Source organism: Dama dama, chromosome 16 (assembly GCF_033118175.1).
Source record: "Dama dama isolate Ldn47 chromosome 16, ASM3311817v1, whole genome shotgun sequence".
NCBI lineage: Eukaryota > Metazoa > Chordata > Mammalia > Artiodactyla > Cervidae > Dama > Dama dama.
The window spans coordinates 12,756,335-12,777,853 of NC_083696.1; the positions used below are offsets into that span (position 1 = coordinate 12,756,335).

At 45.9% G+C, this 21,519-nt stretch overlaps 1 protein-coding gene across 4 annotated transcripts in view; it reads right to left on the reverse strand.

Annotated features, from left to right (window-relative positions):
* The window catches only part of PALM2AKAP2 (PALM2 and AKAP2 fusion), a 497,146-nt gene that overhangs the window by 225,457 nt on the left and 250,170 nt on the right, over nt 1–21,519 (reverse strand). For all 4 annotated transcript variants that reach the window (XM_061163447.1, XM_061163445.1, XM_061163448.1 and 1 more), the window contains 2 exons: nt 2,849–2,963; nt 1,761–1,782 (listed from right to left, as the gene is read on the reverse strand). In XM_061163447.1, the coding sequence (XP_061019430.1) occupies nt 1,761–1,782; nt 2,849–2,963 (137 nt within the window). The remainder of the gene's footprint in view (nt 1–1,760; nt 1,783–2,848; nt 2,964–21,519) is intronic.

The window sequence follows — 21,519 nt, forward strand, 5'->3', positions numbered from 1 at the left end:
AAGGGCTGTTTTTCTCTGCAGGCTCTTTTCTAAGTCTTGACTGGATTTCTTACCACCTCTATGAACAACTTAGGTGAACAGATGAAAATAGTGGGAAGTACATGGAGCAGGAGGACATGAGAGTTCAGGGTGAAAACAAAAAAGAGAGAGTGCTGAGAGTTTATGACATGGCTTTGTGGATGCTTGTTAACGAGTCACATACTACATGGGTCTCCCCGGCCCACACAGCCTTCCCTGGGACACAGTGTGCAGGTTCCATCCCTTCCCTAATTAGAGAGAGAAGCTTAGGAAAGGTCCTGGTTTGAGAAGGGAAGAGAAAAAAAGAAGTGAAAGAATAAGAGGTTGATGTGCACGCCTCCGGTATGTGGGTGTCTGTGGGTCCATGTCTGATACTTACTGTGTTACTGCTAATCATATGCATGACCTCAGGGGAGCCCCAGCATGAGGGAACTCCACTATCTTTCCCATGCTGCCACCCTCAACTCCCCAAAACAGCCAAGGCCACCTCCTCAGTCTATACTCCACCCCCAAAGCACAGAACAAGTGTCCTGACTTGTCTATACCCTAGAGAAAGTTGTAGAACTATCATAGGTCCTCTTCCTGGAGTTGCTGTGGGCTTGACTTGGACTTGTCTCTGAGCACATGCACTGGGATCATGAATTTAATACCTTCCCAAAGATCACCCAAGGGGCCAAAATTCATATCCCCTGCCTTTCATTTGTTGGGTAGTGGGAACCCGGACAAACCACCAGTTTTTCTTGTTTGTTTGTTTTCTGAAGTTAGAATTATCCCTACTGCAAGGATCTTTGCTAGACATTATAAGAAAAATGCCTTATCCATCTCTGCATTTTAAAATCTTTAACCATACATTTCCAAAAGACATTGGGAAAACACTGATGCCATTGCTTATTCTACCTCCTACATCATCTTCCTGGTTTAGAGGCTGTAAGAGAGCAGACAATATCTGTTCCTTCTGACAAGATCTGGCATTTTAGGACAGGTTGAGCTAAGGGTCAGACTGAAAAGTGGAAATCAAGTGGTTTTCATGAGTTTGTAGCTAAAGTTGGAGGAGCAAGGTGAAAGCTGAGAGGCACACAACCTCAAATTCATCCCAAGGCCCCAGCGAAGGAGAGCAGGGAAGCAGGGGGCAAAGAAGGGGAGAGAGAGCAGAGGAAGGCCCATCTTGCCAGGATGGGGTTAGGAAGCCAGGGACCTGCTCCTAACCTTCATGTGCCCCCGGCCAACCATGCCCCACAGGGAGAGAAGTTCTGTGAGGCCCTGGTTCCCAGGGAGGCTGAAGAAACTGCGGTTTTCTGATTCAAAGTAAAACCAGAGGCCTTAGGAAGGTTTCTTAAACATCAGATGATGGGCTTCTTATGTGTATTGTTACCTGGAGACCTAACCACCAGTTCCAGTGGGCTCAACCCTGCCAGGGAACTGGTCCTGATGCTGGTGCTCTGGGCTGAGTGTATTTCAAGAGAGATCCAAGCAGTGAACCTTGGAGACCAAACGGGAAGGAGAAGAGCTGGGCCAGCAGTCTAAGACGAGGAAGAGTTGGTCGAGAAGTAGTCCTTGAAGAGGAGAGACAGAGGAGATGGAGGCATGGCCCTCCTGAGCATTCGCAAACAGTGCTCCCCTTCTTTCTGATGCCCTTCCAAACCAAAGCAGCATATCTCCCAGGGAGCCTGTGTTAATGAGACCCACTAAGCTGACAGACGAGGACATTCAGATACAGATAAGGAGAGAGCGCTCACACTTACCTCCATCCGCGCTGGAGAAGCTCTGTGGAGACAAAAGCAGGGCAGGGAGTCACTATACACGTGGGGAGATGACCCGTCACTCATTCAGCCCGTCTTTCTCCCGCAGAACTTGACTGTGGTGGGCAAACCCCATGCTCTCTTTCCTTCTGGGAGATTTGTTTGGGATCCCGAAATTTAAGGGAAAGGTTTACCCTTTGCACCTTATTTACCCTAAATTTCTCCCAGTAGACATTTATTTCAGTTATCCAGCAAATACTCTTGGTTGTGCTGGAGAAGCGATAACAGAAAATCCCATCCTGTAATGAATGTGTTTAGACTGCTTTCCTATCACTGCTGGGTACCTGAGGAAACAGGAGTTGTAAAATAGAGGGGAGGGCGGTCCTGAGTTATTCAGAACCTGCTGCATTATGGATTCTCTCTTTGCTACACAGAACCGTGTGTTTTCATAGACAGGCATACCTCATTTCATTGTGCCTCAATATTGCTTTTTATTGTTTTTAAACAAATGGAAGGTGTCTGACAACCCCCAGTTAGGCCAATCTGTCAGCACCATTGTTCCAACAGTATTATTTTTAATTAAGGTATGTACATTGTTTTTTAGACATAAGGCTATTGCATACTTAATGGACTAACAATATAGTATAAACATAACTTTTATATGCAGTGGGAAACCAAAAAATTCATGTGACTCACTCCATTGCAATATTCACTTAATCTCAGCGGTTTGGAACCAAACCCGCCATATCTCTGAGGCATGCCTGTGTGGTAAAATTTCATGTTTCACTGACACTTTCTTTTTTGGGATTCATGCCCATTTGATACGGTTTTGCTCCTGGCCTTTTTATAAAAGAAAGGCTTAAAGCCACGGGGAGTCTGTTTAATCTGCTTCATAAGAATTGGTTTTTAGACCAATCCGCCACTTGCAGCTTCAGAGATGGCTCTGGTCCTCACGCATCTAGCCCTCACTGCAGAGTGTGTGGTCAGGGCTTCTCACCCACACCAACTGGCCTTTTCTCCAATTGGCACTGTCATGGTGTGCCTGCTTCCCCAGGGGTATAACTGAGAGAAATGACGTTAGTTTCCTTCACCTTCTGAAAGTCCTTGAAGGATTTTTCTGTCTCCTTTAGCTTCTCTAGGATGATTTGCTCTTTGGCAGATATTTGGGACTCTTCACTTTCCAGGGCTTGTATTTCCTGCTCCAGCCTGGAAAACACACAAACGGAAGACAGGTTACTTTATCTTCTGGCCAGAGAGCAGCTTCTTCCTGTCGGGTGCCTCCCTGGTGGTCTCCGTTTGACATGATGGCGTGGTACCCGGCCAGGCTTTGCCTTACAGAGCAGCCCATGTTGCCGCCTTTACCACTGAGCAGACACTGGTCAAAGGGAAACCACCCAGTTGGGGCCACCCAGTCACTGCTACCGCTTTCCGGTACGCTTTGCTGCCTTCTTTTCAACTCTCTTCTCCTGTGCATTCTTAATTTGGAGGTAGATATTTTTCATAGCATGGCTTCCCAGGTGGCTCAGTGGTAAAGCATCTGCCTGCCAATGCAGGAGACTTGGATTCATTCCCTGGTTGGGGAAGATTCCCTGGAGAAGGAAACAGCAACCCACTCCAGTATTCTGGACTGGAAAACCACATGGACAGAGGAGCCTGGTGGGCTACAGTCCATGGGGTTGCAAAAGAGTTGGACATGACTCAGCAACTAAACAACAGCCACCATTTTTCATAGGTTAGGACATACTATCTGAAGGAAAACAGCTTCATGTTCTGCTATCTCGTACTAACTGCTCTTCTGTCAGGCAGGCCAAAGGGTGAAGAGCTGGTCTTGCTCAAAGGAAATATGTTGCCACGACATGGCTGGTGGCTAGTGAACCTGCTGTCGCCTTCCTCGGTGGCCTGACTTCTCCTGCCAAGAAGAGAGGAGATGGAAGGGACTTGATACAACTGCCCCTGCTCTTCTGGAAATTTCCTCAGTTTTTACAAAACCTATATATTTTCTGAAAAGGAAACTTTAGCACAGCCTGGAGACTCTGGGAATATTCCAGAAAAGCAGCTACACTGAAGTTGTGAGGGAGGCCTTGTCAGCTCTATTCTTTCAATGAAATGACTGTAATAACCACTGAGCTTTTCTTGAGTACAAAATCTGTGCCAAGAGCTAAGCCAAGAATTCACGTGGATTGTTGTAGTTAAACTTCCTTATGACCCTATGAGCAGGGAATTCCCATTTTACAGATGAACTCATTAAGGCAAGGCAGGGCTAAGGAACTAGTTTACTGGTACAGAGCACTGAAGCTAGGCTTTAAGCCAGGAAGTATAACTCTAGACCCTGCTCCTCACCGTTGTGCCAAACTCCGGTCACGTGGTACGTCACTAGAGTACTTCACATACGCCCGGCCTTTTTACACACTGGGTATGTTGACTTAAATAGGGCGGTACTGTAATGTACCGATGCTTTGGGGTTATGAAGGGATGGGTGTTCCCCTACCTATAGGACTCCATACTATGATGCTTCCAAATCATTTAGTCTGAATTTATTCATTCATTCATTCAACTCTGCTTTTGCTCTCTTCCTCCTCTGTCATGTTGGAAGCTTTGCTGCAGAACGTGCCTGCCTATGTTTGTCCTTTTCCTCCCCCTTTCCTCTTCTATCTTCTAATCTGCTGCTGGGAATCAGCTAACCAGGTCTGTTAAATTGAGACCTAACCTAAAGCGTTCAGAGTGAGATCTTCTGAAGAGTAAGGTAAAGAATCTGCCTGCAATGCAGGAGACACGGTTCGATCCCTGGGTTGGGAAGATCCCCTGGAGAAGGAAATGGCAACCCATTCCAGTATTCTTGCTGGGAAATCCCATGGACAGAGGAGCCTGGTGGGCTACAGTCCAGGGGGTGGCAAAGAGTCAGACACGACTGAGCGGCTGAACATGAAGACAAATGCTATAACTGTACTCCCTCCAGATGAACACAGCTTCAGATATACTGACCACTTCCCTCACAGTACAGTGGCAGTTCTTTTTATGACTAAGATGGCCCTACAGTATCTAGCCTCCTAGTGCCTATAAGAGCCTCTGCCCTTAACAATGTGCCCATTTCACTTTATGCTTTGGTTAAACAGAGCTACTTCTTATGTGCCCATCTGTGACCACTGATTTGCCCTTCTCCAGAAAATCCATCTCCAAACGCTAGCCACTATTGAAATCTTAGCTCAGATACCACCCACCTCATGAGGCTTTCATACATTCACCATCAGGAAATAACAATATCAGTGGTCTTATCAAGTCCACTATATGTTAGAGCATTGGTTTTCAACCAAGGTGCTTCTGCTCTTAGGGTATAGTTGGAGATGTCTGGAGATATTATGGTTGTCCGTTACTCAAGCAGAGCAGAGTTGGTCCTACTGGCATTTAGGGGGTAGCAGTTTATAAACACACTACCAAGTACAGAACACCCCCCACAATAAAGAATGATTTGCCCCCCTAAAACCAACAGGGCCAAGGTTTAGTAACTCTAAACCCTGCATCAGAGTATACATAAATTATTAGTTTCCATTAATAGAGTATAAATTCACCATGGGAAAGGCACGAACAGTCAATATAAATATGTTGAATGAATGATAAAAGATGAATCAAGTTGCAAAAAGTCATATAGCTCAGCCAAGAGATCTTCAGATTTCTGAGAACAGGGTGAATTCTTCAGCAAGCTTTGACTTGAGAGGCTGTGTGTGGGCTGAGAGGCAAACAACCTAGAGGAGAGGGCCAAGCAGCATTGCTAGATAAACAGAGATATAAAGCTTTGCTGTTCCAAATGTTTATTACATTTTTTATTGATACATACATCTGTGTCAATTACTTTGGGAGGAATCAAGAAAAGGAATAGGAGCATGGAATAGGGACAACTCAAGTGACCTAAAATGGAACCAATTCAGTGGGTAGGGGGGCTCCGGGCTAGAGGTTTCGTAGAGATTGGCCAGGTGAGTTTTGAGCAGATTTCATTTGAATCTCAAAAAAACTGAATACCTCATCAGATATCTAGAATGTGGGTTGACTCCATTATTCTCAAATTCCCTCCCTTCCCCCTGCACCTTCATGGGAAAAACATATATGGCCTCAACCACTGATATTGTTCTTGGCCACATGATTTGCTTTGTCCTCACGGGAAGTGGGATATGCTTCCCTCCTCTTGACTTTGGGTGCGGCCATGTGACCTGCATCAAGCCAATGGGATGTTAGCAGACATGATACAAGCAGAGGCTTGGGACATATCCACCCAATTGGGCTCGTCCTCTTGAGCCTCTTCTGGCACCAAAAGAATAGCTTCTCTGGGCAGTTGCTGTTCCTTCAGCCTGAGCCCCGGAAGGAACACGTGGGGAGTAGACAGGAGCTCAACGCAGAGTCAGAAGCCACGGCCAGTCATATCTGCAGCTTCCATTAGAGCCACTCAGCTAAGCCCAGCCCAGATCAGCAAACACCCAGTCTTCTCCTCACAGAAGAGTGAGAACATATGATTTTTGTTTTGAAGCACTGAGTTTGAGAGTAGTTTGTCACAGAGCACTATTTTGGCCAATAGCTAACTGACACAGCTCAAATATGTATATGTTTTATATATACATATTATATATCTTACTATACCTCCTAATGATATATATTCCAATAGTATGTATTCCATCCACATATAAATATGTGTGGGCTTCCCAGGTGGCACTAGTGGTAAAGAACCTGCTTGCCAATGCAGGTAGATGTAAGAGATAAGGGTTCAATCCCTGGATGGGGAAGATCCCCTGGAGAAGGGCATGGCAAACCCACTCCAGTATTTTTGCCTGAAGAATCCCACTGACAGAGGAGCCTGGTGGGCTACAGTCCATAGCGTCACAGAAAGTCAGACACAACTGAAGTGACATAGCATGCACACATGCACGCAAATATATGTGTATGTGTGTGTGCGTATATCCTAATAATACCTGAAGCTAAAAGATTAGAAAAACTATAAACTACCCTCTCCCCATTTCCCCCAATCCTCAGAGAAATCAAGAAGAGTACAGGGCACCCATTCACAAATTTTAACATTGAGAAAATAGGAAAATATCAGTGGTGGTTATTTTTGGGTAATGAGACACTTTGTGTTTTTAATTTTCTTCTTTTTAATTTTCAACATTTTTAATATAATTTAAAAAATCAGATATTCTGTATCTAGGCAAAATAAAAACAATAAATCACATTTTAAAAATGCCACCTCTGGCCTAGCACTGAGAAGGCTGCCCTTCATGGGCTGTGGCACCAAAAAGGAGCTGAGGTCCAGTGGGGTGTTAAAATGAATACAACATCAACTGACACTTAGTTCTACCAACACTGATGGAGCTTATCTGGCTGGACTCAGAGTCAGGCACTACAAGGGATTCTGTCATAAAATTAGGTTAAAAATTTCTGACTTAAAACAAAAAGGTTGACTCTAAGTAACTCACTACTCCCAATGAAGCAGCCTGAAGTGATTAAGAATTCTCTGTGATGTGATGCCCAATGGCTGGCCTGATCATCTCCACTGCTCAGGCCCTATTGGTTTCAAGGCACTTGGCTATACAGCTCAAGTGCTAAAGATTTGGGTCGTGATACTGCGTAACTGAGAAGGAACATGGGGCGGGAGGAGGGGGGATGGAAAAAAGCAACAAAACTAGGCTTTGAAGATAAGGACAATTGAGTTTAATCCAAAGGGAATGAACTCAGGAAATCTACAGTTTGTATATGTCTAAATGAGTCAGATACAAATAGCAGATTTCTCTACAAATGCACATGCGGGCACTGGAAAGCCCAGACTGCCATCTTTCCATGGAAAGCCTGAGTCACAAGCCTGAGGAGCTTCCCAAGAAACCAAGATTCATGGGGTTAATAAAAGTCATCCCAGTTGGCTTAGAAATGCCAGTGTTTTCCAGCTTCATTGACAGAAATCTAATGCAGACTTCCCAGGAGGAACCAAGGAGATACTGCCCAGCTAAAAATAAAGAACAGGCAGGAAGTGTAATTTACACTCAAGGCTAACTGAGGCTCTTTAGGCTGAGACAGGTGTACATAACAGCCTTTGACCAGCTTGCTTGGTTTCTCTGGAGGAAGAAGCAGACTGTAATAGACAGTAAAGATCGGTGATACACTGCAGCTGTGCACGTTCAATTTACCGGAGATGAGGTTGTGATCCTGGCCAAACGGTCTCATAAAATCCAACCTAACCCCAATAGACCTTTGTCATGAGACAATACAAAGAACCTATGGTGCTATGAAGTGCATCGATCATTCTCTCATTCAAAGTCTATTTATACATCCATCTGTCCAACTTAATGCAAGCACCTACCTTCTAGCAGGCACTGCGCTGAACATCAGGGACAGAAAGCTTAATCAGCCATGGTGTCTGGTCGGGGGACCTCTTAGTAAAGTAATGAGAACAGTCAAGTAAACGCATAAATTGCAAAAGAGCCCACAAAGAGCTGAAGGAAAGAATAGCAATTTGGAAAATTGTCAGTTCTGCTGGGGAATGTGGAGGGACTCCAAGTTGCCTGTCCCAGATCTAGTCTCCCCTTCTCCCATGCTAACTGAATCCTTATTTTATGGGGGATGGGTGGCAATGTACCCAGCTGAAAATTTACACATCCCAGCTTTCTTTGCATAGAAAGGCGGCCATAGGACAGTTTTGGCCAGTGAGCTGTACGTAGACATTTTGGGCAAGACTTCTGGGAAAGCTCCTTAAAAGGGGGAGAGTTGATTTAAGTGGCACTTGTCCTTTCCCTTCTTTCTGCCTAGTACAGGGACCCGGTGCTAGAGGGACGTACTAGCTTCCAGTTGCTGCTGTAACAAATGACACAGACTTAGTAGCTTACAAAATATCAACTTACTATATTACATTTCTGCAGGTCAGAAGTTTGACAAGGATGTCACCAGGCTACAGTCACGGGGTGACAGAGTTATGCTCCTTTCTGGATGCTCTGGGGAAGAGGTGCTTCCTTGCTTTTGCCAGCTCCCTGAGGCCACCCACAGTCCTTACCGCATGGCCCCTTCCTCCACTGTCAAAGTCAACAAGGCTGTTGTTCAGTCATCGAGTCCTGTCTAACTCTTTTGCGACCCCATGGACTGTAGCCCTCCAGGCTCCTCTATCCATGAGATTCTCCAGGTAAGAATGCTGGAGCAGTTTCCATTTCCTTCTCCAGGGAATCTTCCTGACCCAGGGATGGAACCCACGGCTCCTGCATTGGCAGGCGGATTCTTTACCACTGAGCCACCAGGGAAGCCCTCAGCAATGCTGTAGCTCTCTGACTATTCTTCCCCAGTCACATCTCCCTCTGACTCTCTTCTGCCTCCTCTTCCACTTTCAGAATCCTTATGGTTAGATTGGGCCAACTCAGATAATCCAGGGGAATCTCTCTATGTTAAAGTCAAATGTTTGGAGACCTTAATTCCATCTGTAACCTTAACTCCCCTTTGCCATGTAATCTAACATAATTACAGATTCTAGGGGTTAGGATGTAGATATCTTTGGGGGTCCATTACTCTGCCTACCATAAGGAATATGATGCTATAGGCAGAGTTGTCACCTTGTGTCCATAGGAACAAGAGTCTGCTAAGGGTGCCTGAGTGTACAGAAAGAGAGAAATTGCCTGGGTTCTAGTTAGTATCCTGAAGTGACTACACCAGCTCTGGACAGTTCACTCCAGATTTTCTGCTATGAGTTTAAGCCACCGTTGTGATCACAGCTAAATGCAATTTCCTACAGATACAAAGTGGTGAGGAAAACTTGACTGAGTAAGTGTTATGTTAGCTGGGCCTTGAAGGATGCCTTCATCAGGTGGAAAAGAGAAGAAAACGGGCCAGGCAGAGGCGATAACACAGGCTGAGGCCCAGAATATCATATGTCCCTCCCTCACCCAGGAGCATGTGGCCTTGCATGGCCTTTTCAGGGACTGCACACTCTACCCTCCAGAGGACATGGTTCACCAAGATGCCTCAGAGAGGTTCTCAGCATCCAGGTCCCTCATCCACACTGCTCACTTTGTGCTCTCATTCTGCTGGGCCTTGGATGGCCCAGAAATACTTGGCCTTCCAGGCCCTGCAGGGACCCTCCCTTCCTTCCTTCCTTCCTTCCTTCCTTCATCTTCAGTAGGAGAAAAAGAGGCTCAAACAGAGAGATGAGAACAAAAGAGGGGGCCTGGGCCACTGATTCTCTAGCCCCTGCTTGCCACGATTCTCTGCGGTATCTCTGCCTGTTTAACTCACAGGAGCCAATCAGTGTTTCCTTTGCATGGGCATCTCTCAGTTGAATGCAAAAGGTGCAAACTAATACAGACTGGGTTTCCAACAGTCTAACCATTTGGGGAAGGCTTTGCCAATAAACTCAGGTGTATTCCATCTTTTCTTTCTGCTGCTAAGTCGCTTCAGTCGTGTCCGACTCTGTGCGACCCCATAGACGGCAGCCCACCCGGCTCCTCCGTCCCTGGGATTCTCGAGGCAAGAACACTGGAGTGGGTTGCCATTTCCTTCTCCAATGCATGAAAGTGAAAAGTGAAAGTGAAGTCGCTCAGTCGTGTCCGACTCTTAGCGACCCCATGAACTGCAGCCCACCAAGCTCCTAAGTCCATGGGATTTTCCAGGCAAGAGTACTGGAGTGGGGTGCCATTGCCTTCTCCAGATAGTGAGAATAATTGTTACAAAACTAAGAATTCTAACACTGCTTTTGTTATGTATATATTGTTTGTATGTAACAACAATAATAATGAGGAGCACTGTCAAGAGCTTACTATGTGTTAAGCACTGTTCTACCTGTTTCACATGCATTATGATACTTTATCTTTATATTCCATCAAACAAGAATTCTTTCTCTTTCTTTACACAGATGAAGGACTGAGATACAGAATACTACTGACTGGTTCAGGGTCACAATCATAATGAGGCCAGGATTTGGACCCTGGTACTGGAGAACTAGTCCTAGAGAATCAGGACTCTTTGCCGTTGCTTTCGGCTACCTCTCTAGGATCACTTTCTTCTTTTTCCTCACTTCCTCAAGAACTCACAGTGCAACACAATGGATTTTTCATGCTCATAGAACCACAGAAGATCACGCTGGAGGTAGAAGCCATTTAACCTAACTGATTTCCAGAAACACAAAGCTCCTAAATTGTTCTCCACCCAGGATTTCTACTTGAAATCCTCTGCACACAAAGAACTCACCACCTCTCAAGGCAGCCCTTCCTTCTTTGGACAGTGCTGACCATCAGCAGTGGTCAGTGAAAGTTGACCAGCTTCCACTCATGGTCTGAGTTCCAACCCTTGGAAGTGCAGAGGTCAAGTTTAGCAAACACCATGACTTGTAGGGGCTCCACTTGGGAAATGGGAAAACCAAAGGCAAATGGAACTTACTATTCAGTGGGGAGCATGGATGATATGAATTGGGGCCCAGCCTCCTGGGTGACTCAGATGGTAAAGAATCTGTCTGCAGTGCAGGAGACCTGGGTTCAATCCCAGGGTTGGGAAGATCCCCTGGAGAAGAGAATGGCAATCCACTCCAGTATTCTTGCCTGAAGAATTCCAGGGACAAAGGAGCCTGGTGGGCTACAGTCCATGGGGTTGCAAAGAGTCAGACACAACTGACCAACCAACAGTTTCACTTTTTAGCGGGGTGGGGGCTGGTGGGAAGAGTAGAAGGGGAAAGGGTGGAGTGACCAAGGGGAAGGAGGACTTCTGGGCTTCCTCATAGAACCAACTCAGCACCAGCTAAAAGCTGAAGTGAGAGGAGCAGTAAACAAACGTTTCAGGGACTTCCCCGGTGGTCCAGTGGCTAAGATTCCACTCTCCCAGTGCAGGGAGCCCAGGTTCAATCCCTGGTCAGGGGGCTAGATGCCACATGCCAGACTTTAGAGCTCACGTGCCACAACTAAGACCCAGGGCAGGCAAATAAACAAATAATTAAAAATATATATAAAAAGAAACATTTTCACAAAATCCTGGGGACTCTAACTACATTTCTGAACAAGGTCTGAGCAAGACCAGCCTCTGCTTGACAATGGACCCTTTATAATTTTCCTGTCAAGGGACCTGGGCCTGGGTCACAGACATAGGCTGTGAAGAGGTCAACCATTGCTGCTCAGGTGACGTGTATTAGAGATGCGGTAAATTCTCCCAGAATAAAAAGGAGATGCTGACAGACTGGTCCACGGTCCTGAATTTAGACTGGTTCTTTCCCCTAGAATTGCAATTTCATAGTTGAGCAGTCAAGTGGGGGTACCTGTCTGACCAACCTGCCAAAATAAGCACCTCAGGGAGAAAGTTTGCTCCTCAGAGGAGAGGAGAGCTGCCTGTTTATGCATCCAGCATGAAGCAAAATGTAAAAGAGGCTGCGAATTGTTCACCAAGACCCACCCTCCCCTTCTCTCACTGCAACATAATCCCTAAAATTAAGCTGGGCACAAGCCACAGAGAAAAATGTCCACACTCCTTAGCATCTTTTGTGACCACGGGCAGCATGTTCTGGCCAAAGGGATGTAAGTCAAAGTGTGGCAAGCAGTTTCTAGAACCTTCTGTACCCCTTTCCTCTTTCATCCCTTCCTTCATCCTTCTGCCTGAAATGCAGAGATATGCAGGTGAAGCTCTCACTGCCATCCTGGACTCTAAGAACAGACAGGAGAGGGAAAAGCTAGAAGAAGGCTTGGTCCCTAAGGGCTTCCCAGCTCACGGCCACCAGAGAGTGCTTGACAGCCTACCTATGGATTTTTCCTGGAGTGAGAAATAAACATAGTAAGCCACTATGACTGTGGGTCTTTGTTACTTGCATCGACATTTAATCCTAGGTGATGCAGTTTACCACATATTGTTGAATTTTGAATGAATTGCTTATAGAAGTATGCTGAGGATGTGGAGCCATAGCTAATCACAGCCCAGAGCTTCATAATGTCTCAGCAGCAAAAGAGGGGGAAAAAATGAACAATCGCAAGGTTTGCAATCCATTCCTGCTAATCAACTCTTATAAGGTAGGGCTTGCTTAGGGCTGTGCTTCATCCTGCCCCATCCAAAGCCTCAGCGGGGAAGTTACCACTCTTTGCACAACGACAATCATCCAAGTCTTAGCATCTCTGGTATGCTGGGACTGCGATGTTTGTGTCAGCCTGATGCTCACAGCTTCTGCCAGCTGGATCGTACCAGAAATAGCCAGGACTGGGCTGTCCACACATTTGAAAGACCGACCCAGAAGAAAGCCTTGCAGCAGAGTAAGCTAATCACCCCTACACAGGAGACTCAACAACACAGAGCTTGCCTACGACCCTGGAGTTCTGGTTACAGAGTGGGATCAGAAGACATATTATATAGGTGGTCCAGAAGTGAGGGAGGTGACAGATGCCAAGGTGGTGGGCATTACTAATTTCACCTGCCCAGGATCCCTGCCCCTTTCCTTTGGGGAAGAGCATGCAGCTCCTCCACTGGGAAACAGTTTTTCTGGATTACCTTATGGATTTGGTGAAACTATTAATCAAAGGGTCCCACATCCCTGGCCAAGGAGTAGGTCAACTGGACTCCTGTTAGAAATCTTCATCTTGGGAGGAGTAACCCAAGAATGGGTAATAATGGTAGGGGCGTGGATAATCATTCCTATAGCAGGATTCTGAAGACTGCCCTGTTAGTTTTTGCTGCCTGGATCCTCAATTCTACCTGGGACCTGATTATGTAACCCCTCCATTCTAAGAATATTTAGTTCTATCTATCTAACCATCCATCCATCTATTTATTTATCTATCTATCATCCATCCATCTATCTGTCTGTCCATCCATCCTTCCCCCTATCTATCTATCTTAAGAGCTTTCTGTTTCCGTATTCCAGGTAGGACACTGGGCAGAATACTGTCTCCTTTCACACAACTAGATGCTATAAAATTCATTTTCCACATTTCAGGAAAACAGTGTACTTGTTTCTATGGCACTCCCCAAATATTTTTCATTTGTGACTCAATTTGCAAGGAGACAGTTTCCTTTTATTTAGATGAGTATATCTGGAATCACCACAGATCATTTGGTATTTTACTGTGAAAAAGGTTAATGGCCTTTAAATAAACAGAGGATTTCCACTTCTCCTTGTGAAAGAACAGGACCTTCCTTGACTGCAAGGTGTCAGTGGAAACTCAAGCTCGTTTCATTTTTTTCCCCCTTCGTCATCACGGAGACAGAAATATGGCCGAGAAGAGAATGGTGCCTTTAAGAATTCCTAAAGTGTAGCTCATATCCTTTCCCCTGTTGAAAAGTTTCAGGTTCCCCACCATCTCCTTCCCAAATCTGATGGACCTTCTTAGGATGGAAGGTCACACCCTCTATGGTCTGCTCTCACCCCTTCCCAGCCTTACACGTTCCCGTGTCCCAGCCAAAACAGAGAGCACGCTGCTCTGTGAAAAAGCCTGGACTTCTCTCTCTCAACTCTGTCTCCTGGAAACACACCTGATAATCCAAGCCCGAACTGTTGCCTTAGTAATGTTTTTCTTCAACCCACTCATCCTAACGTGTTCACTCCTTCCCAATCCCCATCATGGCATCCTTAGAGAGCTAAGAGCATCCTTAGCCCTCTAAGATACCTGGGATACCTCACCTGGTATTGGGGCATTAAAAATGTGTCCATCCTCCCCAACCCGACCTGTGCTACCCTCTCTGAGTACAGGCTTACTGAGAAATAGGACAATATTTCATGATTTTATTACTGTACAATATATTCTTTTTTCCCTTATATTCTTTTCTGTATACAGAGAGGCCCGATAAATGGTTTTTGAGTGAATGAAAAGCAAAGCAAAGCAAGAATACATTTTTAAGGGATTCTACAGTGAAACTAACTTGGAGATGGTGCTATTCAATTTAATCTTTAAACTCTCAGCTTGGTTTTGCTACTTTCACCACTCCCTTAAATGTATTAAAATTTGTATATTCATTGGAAAAAATCAATACTGGATTGCTTTCTATTTTTATCTGAGTGAACTGCGGGGACATATTAGCACTTTTCATTACTGATGTTGGTACAATCAAATTTAATCCCAAGTAAATATGAATGAAAATCTGTCAGTTTTTCTTAGCCTCTGGAAACCAACCGATTCTCTTCCTGTATATTTAGCTCATCTGAAATCACATGGCTCATACTGTCAGAATCTATGCAAGTTGATTTCTGCTTCAGAAAATCATTTCCAAGCAGGCGCCGAGCCTTGATGTCTTGGGTGTGATTCTTGTGTGAGTCTGTTTCATCAGAAATAAAGAGTTTTGATTACACGAAAATGAGATGATCTCCTTCCAAAGCAATACATTTCTCAGTAACTCAAACCCTATCTTTCCAAGAAATATCTTTCTCTGCAGGAAGAGAAAAAAATATCTCATCCAGCCTTTCACCTCCAGCCTCTGAATCAGGGACCCTCCCGGTGAAGGTCAATGACTCCATCTGTGGACTTGACCTTGTGCAAATGCCTCTGGGATGGCACTTTATCAAAGACCCCTTCTCTGCTGTAGCTTCAACTTATCTCCAGGATGCCTCCTTCCCGTTAGTCCCTTTAGAATAAATTCTCTCACACCAAAAATAGGTGAACTTCTCTTGACCCTGAGTCGTGTTCCTATTACTGCTGAATCTCTTTTCCAGATTTCCCCAATAGCACTTGCCTGCCTCTGGCTGTCTCAGCTTCCTCACACCCAGTCACCCCTCAACCCACTCCACTGCTCCTGGGCACCTGCCATGCCGTTGAATCTGGTCCTGTTAAAGTCCATGACATCCTAACTGCCACATCTAACAGACACCCTTCAGTGTGAATCGACTGACTTCTTCCTTTTATAAAACTCTGAGGACCACTCCTCCTCCCCTTCAGAAGCTGAGATACCACATCCTCAATACAGGTGCCTTTTCTACTTCTTCACCAAATGTCCGCTTGGCTGGATACTTTATCCTTGGCTAATCACATCCACCCTCAAGTTTTAATTTCCACCTAAACACGGACTTTTATCTACCCAACCAATACCTTCAGCCTCTCTCCTAACTCCAGCCTCTACATAACAACTGCATTTTCAGTGTCTCCACCTGGATGGCCCATAAGTATCTCAAATCCAACATATGTGAGACCAAACTTATCCTCTTCATAGAGCTGTTCCTCCATCTGGCCTTCTTTAGTTCTGCTGCTGGTACCACCATGAATCCGTCCTACTTAAGATGGAAACCTGGATGTTATCTTGTGTTTTTGTCTAATTTTTCAAAAAATTTTTATTGACGTGTAGTTGATTTACAATGTTGTACTAATTTCTGCTGTATAGCAGAGTGACTCAGTTATACATATATATATATATATTTTTTTTTCATATTCTTTACATTATGGCTCATCACAGGATACTGAATATAGTTCCTTGTGTCCCTGTGCTAGTCAATAGGACCATGTTGCTTATCTATCTCAAATACAGTAGCTTGCATCTGCTAACCCCAAACTCCCAATCCATCTACTCCTCTACCTTCCCTCCCCCTTGGCAACACAAGTCTTTCCTCTATGTCTGAGTCTCTGGATGTTACCATGACCTCTGACTTGCCCCTCTTTGGTAAACACCACACACATATATGAGCCACTAAGTTCTGTCAGTTTGTTCCCTGGGTTATCACCACTTATTAATCTGCTTAGGTATTTCCTCTTTCTGGAAGTCCTCCCTGATGCCTTTCCCATGCTTGCTTGCTGCCATATCTTATAGACATATTTCCATCACCAATCGTACGCCATTGTATTTTAATCACTTTCTTATGGATCTGGAGTTCCATCCCCACCTCCCATTTGCAAAACTCTTGAGGATAACAACCACCTCTCCTGTATCTTTCTTTGAATATGGCTTCTAGCATCAGGCTAGCTTGGGTCTAACAAGAAACCTGGCTTAATGAAAGTTCTCAAGAAATCTCTATAAATGAATGCATGAATTGTTCCTCACTTGGAGGCAGCTTCAAGACAGACCCTTTTGCTCAACTCCTTCAGTCAAAAATGATTCTTAAAAAGATTAAAAATAATGGCAACTATGGATTTGGTACAAAGAACTGATTAAAAAAAAAAAAACTTGTCTTATTCGTTTTCTTTGATATGACACAGAAGGTAGCTGCTGTGATTTCTAGACTTTTCACTCTTCCCCAAATATCTCAAATAAACAATTTCACCTGACTCCATGTATATGTGTGTGTGTGTGTCTGAGTGTAACATACTGTTCTTATTTACTCTGGGGCTCACCTAAATAAAACCTCCTGTGGAGGAGAAACAGATGTGCAGAAATTGGGCCAGAAAGAGGGACCATCCCTGTACTTACTTCATTTCCGCCTGTGATTCTCTTTGAATTCACTCCTTCAAGCAGGAAGCACATGGGCTTTCATCTCTGACTATGAAAATTGTTTATGTGGCGCATTCCTCTCTTCCAAATCCCCATTTATGCATTGTTTGTGCCTAAATCCAGCACTCTGATAGTTTTCCTGCTGAGTGAGAGTTTCTCATCAGCCTCTGTATGTGTGTCTGCACATCCACATGGCTTCAGCCACAGCTTTTATAAATGCCCACTCTCGGGGGTAATCAACACATTTCTGCCTGTTGTCCTATATAGGAGGTTACTCTGGGGAGGCTGAGAGCACTTTCAAGATACTTGAGTTAGTATATTAATGAGTCATCCATGGAAAAACACTACTTAATGTCCAAGAGGGGTAGTAGTTAAATAGCTAACATTAGGTGAGCATTTACCGTGGGCCAGACAACGAGCTACATGGTTTGCAAGCATTGTTCATTTCTCTGCAGTTTGCATAGTAACTACTACTATAATCCCCACTTGACAGGTGACAGACCAGAGGTTGAGAAGGGATCAGTAACTTGTGATCAGCCACCAATAGAAGGTAGAGCTGGAGTCCAAACCCAGGTCTGCCCCCTGCTGGAGCCTAGGACTTTTATCTTTTTTCTTTAAATTGAAGCATAATTGATTTTACCATACTGTGTTAGTTTCAAGTGAATTAACAAAGCAGTTCAAATACACGTGTCTGTGTGTGTGCGCATACTCAGTCAGTTTTGTCTGACTCTGCGGCTCCATGGATTGTAGCCCGCCAGGATCCTCTGCCCAGGGGATTTTCCAGGCAAGAATACTGGAGCAGGTTGCCACTTCCTACTCCAGGGGATCTTCCCAACCCAGGGGTCGAACCTGTGTCTGTTGTGTCTCCTGCTTTGGCAGGCAGATTCTTTACCACTAGCGCCACCTGGGAAGCCCTATATATTAATATATGTATATATGCTCTTTTCTTTTTTTCCAATTTTTTTCCATTATGGTTATTATACTGTGGAGCCTAGTATACTAACTGTTGTCCTGTGCTTCCTCCTTCCAAAAGCAAATGAAACCACCCTTACCCCCAAAGATTTTCGGTTTCCTCTTTTTGCTAGAATTTTCTTTTCCAACAACTTGATCTGGGAGAGCTGTCCTGGTTGAGGCGTGAGCTGACAGGGAGCCCCCCCACCTCCTCTCACCCCATCCTCGCCTGGCGTGGCCTTTCCATTGAGCAGAATGCGGTTCGGCAGTCACTGCGCTGTGAGTGGAGACAGCAGCTGGTGTCTCGCTACACCCCCTCGCGGGGCCTGCAATGCTCTGTACACAGCCGGCGCTCAATCACTGTCTCCCGCAGGAATGTGGTTCTGAGAGGGGGCATCACCGCCTGCGGCCCCTGACAGCTTGAGCTTCCATGAGCCGCAGACAGGGCACCCAAGGGCAACGGCGCCTCTGGCCTTTGAGCCCTGGAGGGAGAACAGTCTCCATCTGGAAGGCACAGGTGTCCGCGCAACTGCGCCCAGAGAGGAGACTCCAAAGGAGACTGCCCTGGGATGTTGTGGTAGGCGCTGGAAGGTGGGGCGGGGCGGGGGGTGGGGGGGCGTCTGCTAAACCCAAACAGATCTTCCTAAAGGGATCTTTCTCTTAGGCTTTGTTTTTCCAATCATGTTTTCCATGCTTGACGTTACCAGGTGACAGCTCCTCCTCTGTGGAGAAATTTGCCATCCCACTGGGATAATTCCAAAGTTATTCTAAGAGTTCCTGTTCAGAACAAATCAAGCCAATCAGGAAGCGCCTCCACTTGGGCTGTGCCTGGCTGATTGTTTGCCACTTGGACACTTCCTGCCATTGTTCGCTGGCCTGTTCTCAGAGGCGCAACCACGGGGCCCTGCCCCTTCCTCTCCGGAGCCCAGGGCCACACTGGTGGCTTTGGGTCGAGGTATATATGAGGCTCAGAGATCAGGTACTTGGCTGGGAGGAAGATGCCTAAAAAGAAAAGAGGCGCAGTTTCTGGCCCAGGTGGTAGTAAGAGTGTCTGGGTTTCTCTGGCTTACCAAGAGAGGCTAAACTAGACTGGGTCTTTCATCAACTGCTTCAAGCATGTGTTGAGCTAGTATAGCGGTAGCTTCCCAGTCTCTATCTTTGATAAGTTTATCATCTGATGGAGAAGGCAGGTGTATAAACATTTACCAAATAGCTCTCGGTGGAGCTCTAAGGGGGCCTGGTCAGGGCTTGTTGGGGATGCAAAGAAGAGAGCTTGACTAACCCTGCTTAAGGAGCAGGTGGGGCAGGATTCCAGGAGTTTGGGACATTTCAGTAGGATCTAGAAGGATGAGGAAAAAATGATCAAGGCAGAGAGGTCTTTAGAGGGAATGATGGGCAAAGGCGACAGCATGGACACAGATGCTCTGAGGCAGAAATGGGCAAGGAGGTGTAAGCATCTCTGTAGGACCAGGCTCTTCCGAATGTGTTCATGACGGGGAGCCAGTGATGTGGAGAGGAGGGTTCAGATGCGATGGCTCTCAAATGCCAGACTCAGGAGTTTAGATTCGGTCCTAAAGGCAACAGGAAACCATTTTCTTATTGGTCTGTTTCAAGGGAGTAATCCTATCAGCCATGTTCCAGAAAGACCATATTGGCAGCTGTGTGAAGAACAGAAGTGGGTAGAGGGCAGAGGGACAGAATGAAAACAGAAAGATCAACTACGATTTATCCAGGCAAGAGATGAGAAGGCTGTGCTTGGCGTGGACTGTTACGGGAAGCCAAAAAGAGTTCCATTGACTGATACTGATGCTATGATGACACTAAGGACGCTTTAAGTCAACCTTTCTGCATGAGTGTGGCCCCACAGGCTGGGCTGAAAAAAAAAAGAGCAACATTCAATTGTGAGACTATCAGCCAAAGTGGCTGAGGGAGCCTAGGCCCTAGAGTCTACGAGGGGTTAGCAAGACCTGGGCTTTCCCTTCCTGCCCACCTCTCTCCTCGGCACTTTCCTGCAGCTGCCTGACTGTCAGAGGTACCAGTGAAAGTGAAAGTCGCTCAGTCGTGTCCGACTCTGCGACCCCATGGACTATACAGCCCATGGAATTCTCTAGGCCAGAATACTGCAGTGAGTAGCCTTTCCCTTCTCCAGGGGATCTTCCCAACCCAGGCATTGAACCCAGGTCTCCCGCACTGCAGGCGGATTCTTTACCAGCTGAACGACAGGGGAAGCAAGGGAGGGACATCTTCTTGGGATAATGGAGGCAACACAGCGGCAGCCGTCTGTACCCCCTCTGATGGTCCATGGTAAAGTGACAGCCAAGGCATGAGTTTGAACCCCATGTCTTGAGGCCCTAATTAAAAGTGTTCCAAGGACTGAAATGGTCTCAAATCAACGAGTTCTACAAGGAAAACCAGCCCTGGGCCTGATGAGCTGCGTACTGCCCTCCCACCCACTGCTCAGCAGCCAGAAAGGACTTGGAGTTACAGACTAATAATCATCATGGCTTCTGGGCAAATGCTGAGGCTCCCCTCTCCCCTACAGCGGAGAGGCCGAGTCAACACCAACCACCGGGTCCTCCTGGAGTGTCCTGTGGGGGCTGTCAGCACAGCGTGGCCCTGCACTATTGGTGCTTCCTTGGCACGTTCACAGAGTCCTTCTAGCATATCCCTGTTATTTTTCCATCTTACACCAACAATAGAAACATTTTTGTCTTTATACATGTATATCTATGGGCTTCTCGGGTAGCTCAGCTGGTAAACAATCCACCTGCAATGCGGGAGACTTGAGTTTGATCCCTGGGTTGGGAAGATCCCCTGGAGAAGGGCATGTCAGCCCACTGCAGTATGCTTGCCTGGAGAATCCCCATGGACAGAGGAGCCTGGTGGGCCACAGTCCATGGGGTCACAAAGAGTCAGACACGACTGAGTGACTAAGCACAGCATGTATACCTATGGCTGATTCATGTTGATGTATGGCAGAAACCATCACAATATTGTAATTATCCTCCAGTTAAAAACAAAATTAAATTAAAAAAAAAATCCAGTGAGAAGGCCTGGTGGGGCCCCTTTCCAGTGGTACATCTGGTTTTGAGAAGCAGCTACATCCCCTGTAGTCCTGGCTCACAGTGACCCCTGGTGGCTTGGAGGCTGGGCAGATAGATAATGGCCTTGGATAAACTCAGCCGGCCTGAGCTCTAGGAAACCCTGCTTAAGGCAGCTGAGTGGACCCATGTCCCACACAGGCACTGCAGAAGGTAAAGAAAGTCACATACACCACATTTATTACAGGGTTCGGGGACAAAAACGTTCAGAACTAAAATAAATATTTGTGAAAAATTTGTAAATATTGTCTCTGATGAACTTTATTCCAATAGACCTATCAGCCCTGATTCTGTTTTACAACAGCTAGTATCTTGAGACGTCAAAGGAGAAGGATGTGTATTTCTGAGCTTTCAAATCCCCAAGGTGAACAGGATCTTTCTTATAC